The sequence below is a fragment of the Myotis myotis genome, unplaced genomic scaffold (genome assembly GCF_014108235.1).
Source record: "Myotis myotis isolate mMyoMyo1 unplaced genomic scaffold, mMyoMyo1.p scaffold_m19_p_44, whole genome shotgun sequence".
Classification (NCBI taxonomy): domain Eukaryota; kingdom Metazoa; phylum Chordata; class Mammalia; order Chiroptera; family Vespertilionidae; genus Myotis; species Myotis myotis.
The window spans coordinates 751,547-765,415 of NW_023416351.1; the positions used below are offsets into that span (position 1 = coordinate 751,547).

The 13,869-nt window shown below is 64.8% G+C and overlaps 1 protein-coding gene across 10 annotated transcripts in view; it reads left to right on the plus strand.

Moving 5' to 3' along the window:
* PNPLA7 (patatin like phospholipase domain containing 7) overlaps positions 1-13,869 on the plus strand; it is a 29,569-nt gene that overhangs the window by 11,464 nt on the left and 4,236 nt on the right. For all 10 annotated transcript variants that reach the window (XR_004967237.1, XR_004967236.1, XM_036306879.1 and 7 more), the window contains 13 exons: positions 1-147; positions 696-773; positions 1,326-1,531; positions 2,446-2,577; positions 3,073-3,196; positions 3,591-3,704; positions 4,645-4,714; positions 5,472-5,621; positions 9,194-9,257; positions 9,728-9,896; positions 10,644-10,826; positions 11,232-11,350; positions 13,658-13,814. Coding sequence is in view for 8 of the 10 variants with exons in the window: in XM_036306879.1 (XP_036162772.1) it covers positions 1-147; positions 696-773; positions 1,326-1,531; positions 2,446-2,577; positions 3,073-3,196; positions 3,591-3,704; positions 4,645-4,714; positions 5,472-5,621; positions 9,194-9,257; positions 9,728-9,896; positions 10,644-10,826; positions 11,232-11,350; positions 13,658-13,814 (1,713 nt within the window). In the remaining 2 variants the exon portion in view is untranslated. The remainder of the gene's footprint in view (positions 148-695; positions 774-1,325; positions 1,532-2,445; positions 2,578-3,072; positions 3,197-3,590; positions 3,705-4,644; positions 4,715-5,471; positions 5,622-9,193; positions 9,258-9,727; positions 9,897-10,643; positions 10,827-11,231; positions 11,351-13,657; positions 13,815-13,869) is intronic.

The window sequence follows — 13,869 nt, forward strand, 5'->3', positions numbered from 1 at the left end:
TCCAAGAAGAGCGTGCTGGTGGCAGAGACGCCCTCTGCCGTCTTCCACTACTCGGACTGCGACCTGGACGAGACCGTCGCCAGCACCAAGACGGACGCCATCTTCCGTGCCGCCAAGAAGGACCTGCTGACCCTGATGAAGCTGGATGTAGGTGCCCCCCACCCCCCACCTGACTCCCACAGACCGGGCGCTGCCCCATCCACGGCGCCAGGACCCGCCGTGCTGTCCGAGCCGCGTCGACGCCCTGTAGCCTGCTGCCTGTCTTGGAGCCGCGTCCTCACGGCTTCACAGGGAATCTCCTCCGCCTTGTCGCCGGTGGCTCCTGCCACGCCCTCCTGAGGCTTCCCGCAGAGGGAGTAACGGAATGACGTGCACAGGGTCCCAGGAAGGGCCGGACAGACATCTTCTCGGCCAGGGCTACAGGCCGGCCTCCCACTGCCCCCCCGCGGCCCCTCTGGGCTCTGTGCGCACTGGGTCCACAGCAGCGGGCGTTGGATGCGTTGCACGAGACGCCGGCTCGAGTCCCCTGTCCCTCAGGTCGCCAAGGTGTCCGCTGCACGTCTGGCGCTCTGCGGGCCGCACTGATGTCTGCTGGGCGCCATCACACGGTGGCGCCAGGTGGCAGGGTGCCAGGGCGGCCTCCGCTTGCACTGGCTGCTCCAAGCTCCCTCTGCTGACTCCATTTCTGTTCCTAGGACCCTTCGCTGTTGGACGGCCGCGTGACGTTCCTGCACGTCCCGGGGGGCACAGTGGTGTCCAAGCAGGGAGACCAGGTGAGCAGGAGGCCTGGCTTCGAGGGGGCGCTCACGGTGCCTGCACTGTGGGAGCCCTCGGGACACGGGCAAGTCCCTCATCCCTGTCCCAGAGGGCTCTCCCAGGCTTGTCCTCTCAGGCTAGGCACGTGCCCACCCTCCCACTACTCCCACCCCTCCCTTCGCTTTTGTCCCCCTTGGAGGAAAGAAGGGCTTTCCCCGTCCTCACAGGAGGCAGGCGCTGGCTTGCCTCCCACACTCCGGGTCTGGGTCACCTGTGGGAAGCCCTCTCCAGGGCCTCTGCGCCCTCGGCCTGACCCCCAGCTGCCCACTGGCCTGTGCCCACACTGGCCAAGTCCATTTTGGTCTCTGGCCCTTCCTGCCCAGACCACAGGGACGAGGTCCAGGGGGCAGGGTGAGCAGGTTTGGAGAGAGGCCTCGTGCGGACAGATAAGGTGGGGTTGGCACAAGCGTGGTTTCCCTTGTCAAGGTCGGACCTGGGATGCCTGTGATGGGGGCGGGCGGGCGCCTTGTTGGGCCGCGCTGACCGCCTGGCCTGGCTTGGCCTGGCAGGATGTGAACGTGGTCTTCGTGGTCTCGGGGCTGCTCCACGTGTACCAGCGGAAGATCGACAGCGAGGAGGACAGCTGCCTGTTCGTGACGCGGCCCGGGGAAATGGTGGGCCAGCTGGCCGTGCTCACGGGCGAGCCCCTCATCTTCACCATCAGGGCCAACAGGGACTGCAGCTTCCTGTCCATCTCCAAGGCGCACTTCTACGAGTGAGTCCCCCCCGGGCCCATGCCCACGTGCGCCCCAGGCCCTGCCCTGGAGCCGAGGCGAACCCACTGGGCGCCCTGGTCGACACACCAGCCCCTCCAGGCCCCGACGTGGGAGCAGCCGCTGGGGCGCGTGGCCTGGTCCTGTGTGTTCTCCCATGTGTGTGTCCATGTTGAGTGTGTGTGTGCTCACTGCGTGAGTCCCTGATGCGGCAGCTCCCTACCTGCAGCCGTGCCCATCTGCTATCCCCAGGGTCCTCGTCCCCTCAGACTTCAAGCACCAAATCCTGTCTCCCCAGCCTCGCTCCTGCGTCCCAGCTCGAGTGCCGGCGGGTGCTGGGCGTCCCCTGGCGGTGCAGGGGCTTCCACGCGGCCTCGGCAGAGCCCAGGTCCCCAGTTTGCTCGGCTCCTGCTTTTGTGATTGTCACTCTATCTGCCCACGGCTCGGGCTGTGTCCTGAGCCTCCCTGTCCAGCCAGTGCAGCCGTGAGCTGTGTGCTCCCCCCTCCCCACTGCCTTCCGGAGCCCCCACAGTGCAGTGGGCCTGCTTCTGCTCTCAGCAGCCTGTGACACGGGAAGCCGAGAGGCAGGTGGACCATGTGCGCACGAAGCCTCTGGATGCCCTGCCCCCCCCCCCCCATCTTTGTGGCACATCGTGGGGCGGGGCCCTGCAGCCGCAGCCGATGGGCCTTGTGGTGTCTGTGCTCCAGGGACCTCCCTGGGAGGGTGGCCACTGGGAGGGGCTTCACGGGCTCCCCCGAGGCTGCCGGCGGCTGGGCGCAAGGGTGGATGGGCAGATGGAGGCTGTGCTCTGTGCTCCTCAGTGGGAGTCGTGGTCTGACAAGTGGGGCGCAGGTCCTGTGTCCTCTCGAGGGCCGGGCCTGGCGGCAGGGGCCTGCTGATGGGCCATCTCCGCAGGATCATGCGGAAGCAGCCGACCGTGGTCCTGGGCGTCGCACACACGGTCGTGAAGCGCATGTCAGCCTTCGTGCGGCAGATCGACTTCGCCCTGGACTGGATGGAGGTGGAGGCGGGGCGCGCCGTGTACAGGTGGGTGCGGGCGAGGGGTGCGGGGCTGCGTGAGGGTCCTGAGATGGGGCAGAGCTCAGGGTGGAGGCTCCAGGCGTGGCTCCCAGGGTCCCCGTGGCCTGTGCTCACCTGCTGGGCCGGCTGGGCCTGGGCTCGCGCACACGACGCCCAGCAGATCCACACCCGCCTGGCACGGCCCGCGGTGCCAGCAGCGCAGCGTGTGCAGGTGCTGGTGGGCCCGGTGTCCCAGCGTCCCGGCAGAGGGAGGGCTGAGTGCAGACTGGGTCACAGCGCCCACGTTTCGTCAGCTGTCAATCAGAACCAAGGACGCTTAGGACGCTGACTGGCTGACGGGTCACCGTAGGCCTGTCACCTGCTGGCGCACGTAGTCTTTCACGGAAAACAACTGTATTTTCCCAAACGAAAGGACCCAGTGAGAAGGCTCTTTCCTTTGCTGTGTGGGTGCGCGGGCTCCTGGCCGGTGCCCTGCCCGCTCCCAGTGCCCCATCCCTGCAGGCAGGGGGACAAGTCGGACTGCACCTACATCGTGCTCAGCGGCCGGCTGCGCTCCGTGATCCGCAAGGATGACCTCAAGAAGCGCCTGGCCGGGGAGTATGGCCGTGGAGACCTCATTGGTGTGGTAGGGCTGGGCGCAGTAGGGCCGGGGTGCAGTCCCACTGGGTGCTGCCCTGGGTGCGGGGAGGAGCCCTCACTGTGGCATCAGGAGGGCGTGCGCCCCGTGGTTTTCCATTTTTGGGGGCGGGTGTGCCCGCTCCCAGCCGGGCGGTGGCACAGGTGGAATCCCAGGGTCAAAGGTGGAATCTCCAGACCTTTGGGGGCAGCCACCTGGCCTTTTCCTGGTGCCAACAGGGGCCTGGCTCAGGCGCCCTCCCCGGCGCAGCTGGTGGGCGCCTTTCCTCCTGTCCTCACCGGCTCCCACATGCGGGAAGCGCCGCCACACGCCCTGCCCTCTGTCCTGGGCTCCGGGCAGCAGGTGTGAGCAGTGCAGCCGGCACCCCACTCCTCTCTCTCAGGTGGAGACGCTCACCCGCCAGCCCCGAGCGACCACAGTGCACGCGGTCCGGGACTCGGAGCTCGCCAAGCTGCCGGCAGGAGCCCTGACGTCCATCAAGCGCAGGTACCCGCAGGTGAGGGTCTGTGCCTGAGCAGGCGGCCAGGGGCAGGTGTCCGAACAGGTCCAGCTGATCCTAACATGCACCCTGAATGGAACTTTTTACACCGGGGAGGCTGCTGCTTCCGGACACAGCGCCGGCTAAACAGTTAAACAGCTGAGACTGCAGCGCGTTTGGAAAAGGGGTAAAATAACGTTTGCAGATAATGTGCCTTTTTTACTACAAAACTGCAGCGGCAGCTTAGTGTTTAGGAGAGACTGGCAGGTCGTGTGGGTTGGATCGGAGTTTCCGTCCTTCCCGCCAGGGAGATGGGAGTGGAGCAGCCCCGCTAAATCGCGGCGTTCTGCCCCGGCCCGGGTAGCTCAGTGGCTAGAGCGTCAGCCTGTGGGCTGCAGGGTCCCGGGTTCGATTCCAGTCAAGGGCACCCACCTTGCTTGCAGGCTGCTCCCTGGCCTGGGCCCTGGTCGGGGTGCATGCAGGAGGCAACCCATTGACGTGTGACGTGTTTCTCTCACGTCGATGTTTCTGTCTATCTTTCCCACTCTCTCCCACTCTCCCTAACAGTCAGTGGAGGGAATGCCTGTGGGTGAGGAGTAAATACACACATGTACACGTGTGTGCGTGTGCATCGCAGAATTCTTAAAAGTCAGGTCAGCCAGGAAGCTCTGCCCCGCAGGGGAGTGCAGCGCGGAGGCTGCTGGTCCGTGTGGCAGCCCCTGCCACCCCCGGCCAGGGCTTCCCCCGGGGGACCCAGAGCAGCCGCCCCCAGAGTGACTGACGGGCGGGCACGAACACAAGGAGACCCTGGGCAGAGGGACCGAGCGGTGGCATGAGCTCTCGTCACGCCCACCATCACCCGTGGCCTGGCGCGTCCAGCCTGGCGCCTTGGGAGACACAGACCCAGGGACGTGGCCTGTTGGCTGAAAGGTGTGGGTTGGGGTCTGCTCTCCGCCAGGTCGTGACCCGGCTGATCCACCTGCTGGGGGAGAAGATCCTGGGCAGCCTGCAGCAGGGGCCTGCGACCAGTGAGTCCCCGCGGGCGCTCGGCCTCCCGCCCCCCCTGCACCGGGCCCTCAGACCCCTCTGCCCAGCTCCCCCGCAGCGGGGCAGGGCTGCATCCCAGACCTGGAGACTCCCTTCTCCACCCTGTCTGACCTCCCCTCAGTGGGGGTGCTGCCTCTGCTGGCTCAGGGCATAGAGAGTTGGGGTCCACCTCACACTCACTGTGGGTGTCTGCTTAGTGCTGGGGACCCCGGGAGAATCTCCCTGGAGGCAGCACGCAGTGGGGAGGGGCGGGATGGAGCCCACCTGCCTGGAGCTGGCAGGGGCAGGGCCACTGCTGACTGTGGCCTCAGGAGGGTGGTCTCCCCGTGCCCTTCTGAGGGCTGTGCCTGATGAGCGTGGGATTGCCCGCCCCTCCCCCGTGGCCAGGACCAGACCCTCCCACGTGCCTTAGAGGCAACACAGCTGCACAGAGCTAGCAGGCCCCTGTTCCTCCCTCCCTCGGAGGACTGTGACGTCAGAGGTCACTGGGAAGGACGGGAGGAAGGGGACCCCAAGGTTCTTGCATTCGTCTCTGCTCCCCTCCTGGGGGCCGAGCCCTGGTGTGAGATGTGGGTGCAGTGGCCTGGCGTCCCAGTGGGAAGGCAGGGTGGAGGAGTCCCGGTGCCTGGCTCGTCCCAGGCTGCTGGCGCCAGCATGTCCTCCGGAAACAACTGGTAACACCTGGAGAGAGTCAGGGGTGCCCACCCCTCGGGCCAACCCACGACCCCGCGCTTCCAGGTCACCAGTTTGGGCTGCACTCCACCGGCAGCAAGTGGGACTCGGGGAACCCGGCCAGCAACCTGTCCACAGTGGCCGTCATGCCCGTGTCGGAGGACGTGCCCCTCACCGCCTTCGCCCTGGAGCTCAAGCACGCCCTCAGCGCCATTGGTGAGCCCACCCTCCTCCCCCACTGGGCCCTCAGGTGCTTCCGCGGGCGCCGTGGTGGCGCCGGGGCTGGGGGCTGCGGGGCTGCGGGGCCGCCAGGAGCTGGGGCTGGGCTGCCCCAGGGGCGCTGGCCTCTTCACCTGCCGTGGGCCTCCGTCTCCTGTTCGCGTGTAAACCTGTGGTCTGCGTGGGGACTGGCTTTTGTGTGAAGTGGGACCTAGAGGTAGTGGTTGGTTTTCTTCTGCATGTGGAGGTCAGCCAAAGAGCCTCCCTCCCCGTGGTGCGGCCTCGGCCCCTGCGGGCTGGCACCGACGTCCACGAGGCTCATCCCAGCTCGCTGGCCCTGGCCCTGGCCCCACGCCTGTCCTGAGCCGGCCCTCACGGTCTTCACGAGGCGGCTTTGCAGCAAGTGGTCAAACCAGGAGGGCTGAGCGCTCAGCTTTGCGGTTCCAAGGTGGTTTGGACCCTTCAGGGTCCGAGACCCCTGGGAGTTAGGACGAGCGTGTCCAGTTCTGTGAGAGCCTGACGGTCTGGCGGGTGCACTGGCTCCATTGCTCTGGGTGCTGACACCTGACGACTCTTCCCACCCAGCAGCCCGGCCGCGCGTCCACTTAGGAGCACCTTTACTTTCCTCAGCAGCGTCGATAGTTTCACGGCGAGTCCTTGTTAAGTTTATTCCAAAGTACGGACTGGCTTTGGTGCTGCTGCCAGTGGAGTGATGGTATAATCCCTTCAGAGTGCTCACTGATAGCGGGAGGGACCCGCTGCCTGCGTGCTGCCGGGACCCTGCAGCCTTGTGGAAGGTGCTCATTCCGCCCGCTTCTGAGCGTGTATGTGGGTGGAACCGACGGAGGTCGCCGCTGCTTCCTCTCGTGCGGATGCCTGTCGCACCCATTCGGGTCCTGATGGCGCTGAGCAGAGCTGTGTTGGGAAGTGGTGGTGGACCAGGCATCCCCACCTTGCTCCTGGCCTTGGGGGAGCCCAGGGTCCACCGAGTGTGAGGGTCGCTGCCAGCTGTCCATGCGCGGCCTGCGGTGTGTTGAAGGCTTTCTGCACGTAGTTTACTGAGGGTTTTTGTTGTGCCAAGAGGTTGACTTTGGCCAGTGCCTTTTCTGCATCAGCTGAAATGGTGGTGTGTTCCCCTTTGTCCTGTTAATGTGACGAGTCCTTTGATGGACAGTCCTGTGTTGAGCCGTCCTTGCATTCCGGGAACAAACTCCAGGGGCTGTGTGTCAGGCCTTTAACAGGCCGCTGGACTGGCTCGCTGGCCTCCTGTTGATGTTGATGGAGGTCATTGTCTACAGCTTTCTCCTGCTGACGTGGCCTCCTGTGGCTTTGGCGTCAGGAGTGCTGGCCGCGGAGTGAGTGAGAAAGCGCCCTCCTCCATTGTTTTACAAGAGTTTGAGGAGGAGGGTGTCAGTTCTTCTTTAAACGTTTGATAGAACCTCCAGCGAAGCTGTCTCGTCCAGGGCTCTCCTTTCTCGGTTACTGTTATTGTTATTGTCATTACTGATCCAATCTTTTCATGTTTCTTCATGAATCGGTCTTGGTAGGTCTTGTGTTTCCAGAAATTCCTCCGTTTCATCTCGATCGTCCACCTTGTTGCTGTGCAGGTGCTCACAGTCCCGTGCGTTTCTGTGGAGAGTGATGTCCCACCGCTTTTCGTTTCAGCGACTTGCATCTTTTTATTCTTTATTCACTTGCTAAAGGCTCATCAGCTTTAATTCTTCCAAAGAACCAGCTTTTGCGTTTATCTGCGTCTCTATTTTAGTGACCTCTGTCCTGATCTTTATTTTTCCTTCCCTCCTGTCAGCTCTGGGTTTAGTCAATACTCTCTCCTCGTTCCTGGAGGCCTGGAGCTGGGCTGCTGGCTGAGGCCGCCTTTGTGACGTCACGTTGGCGCTGTGTCCCGCCCGGCGCTGCGTCCCGCCCGGCGCTGCTCTTGCTGGTCCCTGGGTTTGGGACCCTGTGTTTCCTTCTACACGTGGCTCGCGACTGTCCCCCTTCCCCGTGACGGCTCTCCCCACGGGGGTGTGAGCGGGTTATTTCCACATGTTTCGAGTTTTCCTGCTGTTCCTGAGTTCCTGTTTCACACCTTGTGATCAGGAAAGACACTACAATTTCGCCTTTTATTTATTTTTTATTTTTTATTTTTAAATACATTTTATTGATTTTTACTGAGAGGAAGGGAGAGAGATAGTCAGAAACATCGATGAGAGAGAAACATCGATCAGCTGCCTCCTGCACATCTCCCACCGGGGATGTGCCCACAACCCAGGTACATGCCCCTGACCGGAATCGAACCTGGGACCCTTCAGTCCGCAGGCCGACGCTCTATCCACTGAGCCAAACCGGTTTTGGCCGATTTCGCCTTTTAAAGTTTTACTCGACGCGTTTTGTGGCCCGACCTGGGCCGGCCCTGGAGTGTCCTGTGCGCCTAGAGCGCGTGTTCTGTGTCGGTCTTCCCACGCATGTGGTAGTGAGTGTGCTGCGCTGCACTAGGGCTGGAGCCTGCATTCCGCCTGACGGAGGCGCTGGCTTGTGACTGGCCGTCAGGCGCCCCCTTCGCCTGCTGTCACTCCTCCTGCGAGGGCGGGGCGGGGCGGGGTTCTCCCTGTGGTTGCACACGGCTCCTTTTTGGGTGCAGATACTGCAGATGCCTTCCCTCTCGGCGGTGCCTTTCTCATCTTAGTGATGTGTTTTGAGGAACAGACGGCCTTCACTCTAACGTAGACCGATGCATCAACTCTCTCCTGTGTTGTTGTTGCTTTTGCATTTTGCTTAAGACGTTTTGCCCCCAAATCATGAAGATGTTCTTTTAACACTGTCCATCTGGGCCTGGTTCTGGTTCTGATATGAGGTGGAATCAAGATTTATTTTGCCTGTTGGGGTCTCCAGCCGACCCAGAACCCTCGCTGACGAGTAGAAAGACCGAGCTCTGCCCGCAGCCATGGCGACGCCTTTGCCGAAAGGCAGGTGGCCATGTTGGAGGAGGCCGCCCTCACTCCTCAAGGGCATTTTTGCTGAGCGGAGGTTTAGGCTGATAGTCTAACCCTAGCCCGCCCTCGGTCTTGCCCTGGCCTTCCTGGGGAGCAGGCCCTGACCGCTGTGTCTGTGGCTCTAAGACACAGTAGACGGGAGGCCCTTGCTGACCTCAGACACGGCGGGGAGCTGTGCTTCGCAAGCCTGCGCACTGACTGTACGCCCAGCCGGCGGGTCTGGGCTTGGGTGTCGCGTTATCTTGCGTTTACGAGCTTATGCCTCCCCTGCCCCAGCACTCAGCCTCTGTGCTGCGGAGCCTCCACTCTGTGGGTAGACGAGGAGACGGAGGTTCAGAGAGGCCCCCTGTCCCCGGGCAGCCCTGAGCGGTACAGTCCTCCCACTTCGCACCGTGTGCGCACCTGTCCCGAGGCCCCCGAGGCCACAGGCACTTCCGTGTCGAAAGGCGCAAGGCTCCTGTGGCTCAGGGAGGGGCTGCTCCTCCCGCTCCTGGCTGCCCGGCTGCCCCTGTGGTCAGCCCTGCTGTCCCGGAGGGGGGCTGCCGGGCAGCTTCCACCACCAGGTGCTGTTCCCAGGCCCCGTCCTGCTGCTGACCAGTGACAACATCAAACAGCGCCTGGGCTCTGCCGCCCTGGACAGGTACAGGCTGCAGGGGGACAGCGGGCTGCCCTGCCCGCGGGTCTGAGCACAGCCTGGGAACGGCCTGTGTCTGTGTGTGCCCTGAGGCCTGCCCCCCATGTCTGCGCCCCATGTCTGCCCCCCATGTCTATGCCCCACATGTCTGCATCCCCCACCTGTCTGTGTCTCCATGTTTGCTCTCCCATATGTCTTTACCCCCATGTCTGCATCCCCCACATATCTGCGCCCCATGTCTATACCCCCACATGTCTGCGCCCATGTCTGTGCCCCCCTTGGCTGCATCTCCATATGTCTGCACCCCATATCTATAGCCCCACATGTCTGCGCCCCATGTCTATACCCCCACATGTGTGCCCCCCATGTCTGTGCCCCCTTGGGTGCATCTCCACATGTCTGTACCCCCATATGTCTGCGCCCCATGTCTTCAGCCCTTGCCTGCACCCCATGCCCATGCCCATGTCGGCCTGCAGCATTCACGAGTACCGGCTGTCCAGCTGGCTGGGGCAGCAGGAGGACATCCACCGGATCGTGCTCTACCAGGCGGACAGCTCGCTCACGCCCTGGACCCAGCGCTGCATCCGACAGGCCGACTGCATCCTCATCGTGGGCCTGGGCGAGCAGGAGCCCGGTGTGGGCGAGGTGGGGGCTGCAGGCAGGGCTGTGGGTGGGGTGGGGGCTGCAGGCCAGGCATGTCAGGCTGGGGCAGCCACGCTCTCCTCAGATCCCTCCCTCTGCTGCTCTCCTTTGAATGAGATGTTTCCAGGGCGGGTAAAGGCGCCCACACCCAGACCTTTACCTGGTGGTGGTTTCAGCGTCTCCCCCCGCCTCCCCCCGCCCCTCGCCGTGGCATCCTGTGCAGTCGGCGCCTCTGCCATGTCTCACACTTGCTGCGTGTGCAGCTGGTCACAGGCCTGACTTCGGTGTCACGGTGCCTGGTTTTGACCATTTTGAAACCTCCCAGTTGGTGAGCCCCCACCTGCCCATCCCCCGTCCCTGGCGGGGACATTGTTTCCTGACACGGACCCACCTGGACCCCAGGGTGTGCACCTTCCGTTCACGGCAGGAGGCAGCCACTCAGCACCCCTCAGTGGCGTCCTCGCCTGTCCCTTCCTCTGTCCAGGCGGCTCCCACCTCAGCTCCACCCCTGGCCCTGCGGCCGCTGGGGCTCCTGCTCTGCAGGGAGTGGGGCTCCCCGCAGGGAGAGCCTTTGCAGAATCCCTCATCCGAGAAGGTTCCTGTGTTCCAGGGGCCGTGGGCACAGCCTCACAGCCGGGCCGAGCCCCGCAGCCCCGCTGGTCAGAGCCTGGGCGCCGCCTGGTCAGCGTGAGGCCTCTGGGCAGCCCCGTCCTGGCTTCAGGTCCCCTGACCGCAGCTCTGCCCCCGCAGCTGGAGCGGATGCTGGAGAGCACGGCCGTGCGCGCCCAGAAGCAGCTGGTGCTGCTGCACCGGGAGGAGGGCCCGGCGCCCGCCCGCACCGTCGAGTGGCTCAACATGCGTGGCTGGTGCTCCGGCCACCTGCACCTGTGCTGCCCGCGCCGCGTCTTCTCCAGGCGGAGCCTGCCCAGGCTGGTGAGGGCAGCACGGCGAGCCCCTCTCAGGGCCTGGCTCGGGGTTTGGGGCCACGGGTGCTGCTGTGCCCCCGGGAGGCAGGACCCGGCCTGGCGTGAGCCTGGGGTTCCAGAGAGTCCTGGGGGCCTCGGGGGCGTAGCCTCCTGCCTCGGGCGGAAGCTGTGCAGACCTTGAGCCCTCTTCCCGGGGTGGCCTCGGCGAGGGGGCCGGGGGGACACAGAGGCTGCCAGGCGTCCCAGCCTGCTGGCCGCTCGGGGGACAGCGTCGGAGAGCTGCATCCACACTCCCGAGTCCCCGCCCAGAGCACCTGCCCTGGGGCTGGCGGGTCCAGCTGAGGTGCGGACGGGTTGGGTGACAGACCGAGGGCAGAGCCGAGGCGAGGAGCCCCGCTGTCCGCCTCTGCAGGTGGAGATGTACGAGCGGCTCTTCCAGCGGCCCCCGGACCGGCACTCGGACTTCTCCCGCCTGGCGCGGGTGCTGACGGGAAACGCCATCGCCCTGGTGCTGGGAGGAGGCGGGGCAAGGTGAGTCCCGCTCCGTCCCAGGCACAGCTCCCGGCAGATGCTGATGAGCTCAGAGCGGCACCTGGCGGGCCCAGGCACGTGGCCAGGCCGGACCTCCACAGGCTGATTGTGGTCCCTCCAGAAGCTTCCATCGCCTGTGTCACCACGCGTGTGTTCTGAAGGCTGCTCTGTCCTTTGCCGGCCGTCCCCAGGCCCCCGAGCCTCTCCACCGTGGCCCCATGTGTGGAGGTGCGGCCTGACACCTGAGCTGGCTGCCGGGCCAGGGAGGGTGCAAACCCTCTTCTCTAGGAAGTGATGCCCGTGGCCTCAGAGCTGCTCCTCTAACGGAACTCACCACATGGGAGACTGCGGCTTGCAGGCCTCACAGACAGGGCAGTGGGTGGACTGGGGCCGCCCCTGTGCACCCTGTGCCCTTCACAGCCGAGTTCCTGCCTGGAGCCTCTCGAGGGCTGGGGTGGAGCTGCTGGGAGGGGAGGGCCTGCCGTGGTCCATGTGGCCTGGCGGGTAGTGAAGTGCAGACACTACGCTCACTTCCCTCTGAGGATCCCGAGCCTCACCTGGGGCCACACTGTCACTGGGTTACTCGCAGGCTGAGCCGTGGGCCTGGGAGGTCGGGCCTGCCCCGGGGGCAGGTGCAGCTGCGGGAGGACCGGGTGGCCGAGTGGCTGGCCCAGACTTTGACCTGGTTGGCACGTCAGGACGGCTCGATCAGCAGCATTTCTAATGAAAAGTTAGTCATCATCCAAGTGGCACTAGTCTAAAGGCCGCATCGGCGCTGCAGGTGCACAGGGAGCTCCGTCTCCAGCTCTGGGTCAGGGCTGGTGCGTGACGTCGCTCTAGGAACGTGTCTTTATCTGATCGCCCTGCTCTCGGCATGAGGCCCATGCACTGCTGACCTCTGTGACGGGGCATCTGGGCGAGGGTCCTGTTCGTTCCCGGGCAGCTGCTGAGCGTCCCCCTGCTCGCCTTCCCTCCCGGCCCCGCGGGGCTGCTCATGCTTCCCTGCTCGCTCTGCTCGAGCTGCGCGTCCCCTGCACGCGCGCCGAGGGGCGTGTCCTCTTGTTCTCGCAGGTGAGGCTCCTTGGTTGGCAGCCACGTAGGAACGATTTTCTTTTGGTTTATGCTTGGAGTTCATCCCGCTTCTGAGTCTGATTCTGGGTTTCAGTCATCGTTTCTAAGCACTTCGAAGCGTTTCCCCTCCCGCCCCTGAACGCATCTGGGCCCCAGGGAGACACGGACAGGCCCCTGGCCACAGCCCACGTGGTCTCCGCCGTCTCACCGGTTTCAGCCAGCCTTTCACATGCCCCGCCCTCTACATGGTCTGAGAGCCGCTTTCCCCTCGGTCCCGCTCCTGCCTCCCGGGCCTCCTGCTCTGAACCCCTCCTCTCAGTTCCCTTCTCACGCCAGCTCCCTTTCAGCCCCACTTCATCGTCTCCAATCCTGTGTCAGAATCGTCACATTTTATTTGTGTGAAAACAGGTGGGCCACAAAGTTTACCTTCTACCTGGGTTTGCGAAGCGATCCAGGGGCGCCCGGCACAGCACAGGCCGCGCAGCCCCCACGTCCCCTGGGGACCCCCCTCGTCCCACGCTGACTGTCCCACCGGCCCCACCTGTGTCTGTGGGTCCCACAGGCCCCTCCTCCAGGGCCTGGCTCTGCCACTGAGTGCAGCGCCTTGGGCCCCCTGACCCTGTTCGCCGCTGAGAGGCACCCTCTCCTGGGCTTACCCCACACGTGTCACTCCTCACTGTCAGGGGCAGCAGGCGGCTCCCCGTTCGGGAGCCCCGCCCTCTTATAGCGGCGCCTGCACCTCCGTGACCGGGTCCTCTGGGCCCACGCCGGCGGCCTGCGTGCTCGGGCTGTGGCCACGCAGTCCTCTCACAGGCGTGTCATTGCTGGGAGGGATGGACATCGTGAGGGACATGGTAACAGAGTTCGAGGCTCAGTGACCAGTTCAGTCCGAGGCCGGCTTTCCCACCCGCAGGGGTTCGTGCGTCCCACTGACCGACTCCCTTCCGGGGGCCTGGCCTGTGTCCCCCTCGCCCCTCCCGAGTCCACCCAAAGTCCGGCCGGTGCAGGCCTCTCGGACGCTGGTGGGAGACGAGGCCGAGTGCTGGCTGCCACTCAGGACACCAGAGCATCTGCGTGGTGCCCGTCTCTCCTCTGAGCCGGACCTGCCTGGCCTGTCGCTCAGGCGAGAGCCGGCATGGCGGAGAGGGGTGGGGCGGCAGCCGTCCGGGCTCCTGCGGGCACAGTGGGGGCCGGTCCTGGCGGTGGCACTTACCCGTCCCTGCTCCCGGTGGGCAGAGGCTGCGCCCAGGTTGGCATCATCCGAGCGCTGGCGGAGTGCGGCATCCCCGTGGACATGGTCGGGGGGACGTCCATCGGGGCCTTCATGGGCGCCCTGTATGCCGAGGAGAGGAGCTACAGCCAGATTCGCATCCGGGCCAAGCAATGGACTGAGGTAGGGCCGCTCCCTGGAGCCGGCTCGTCCCGTGACCACCCGTGGGGCAGCGGGG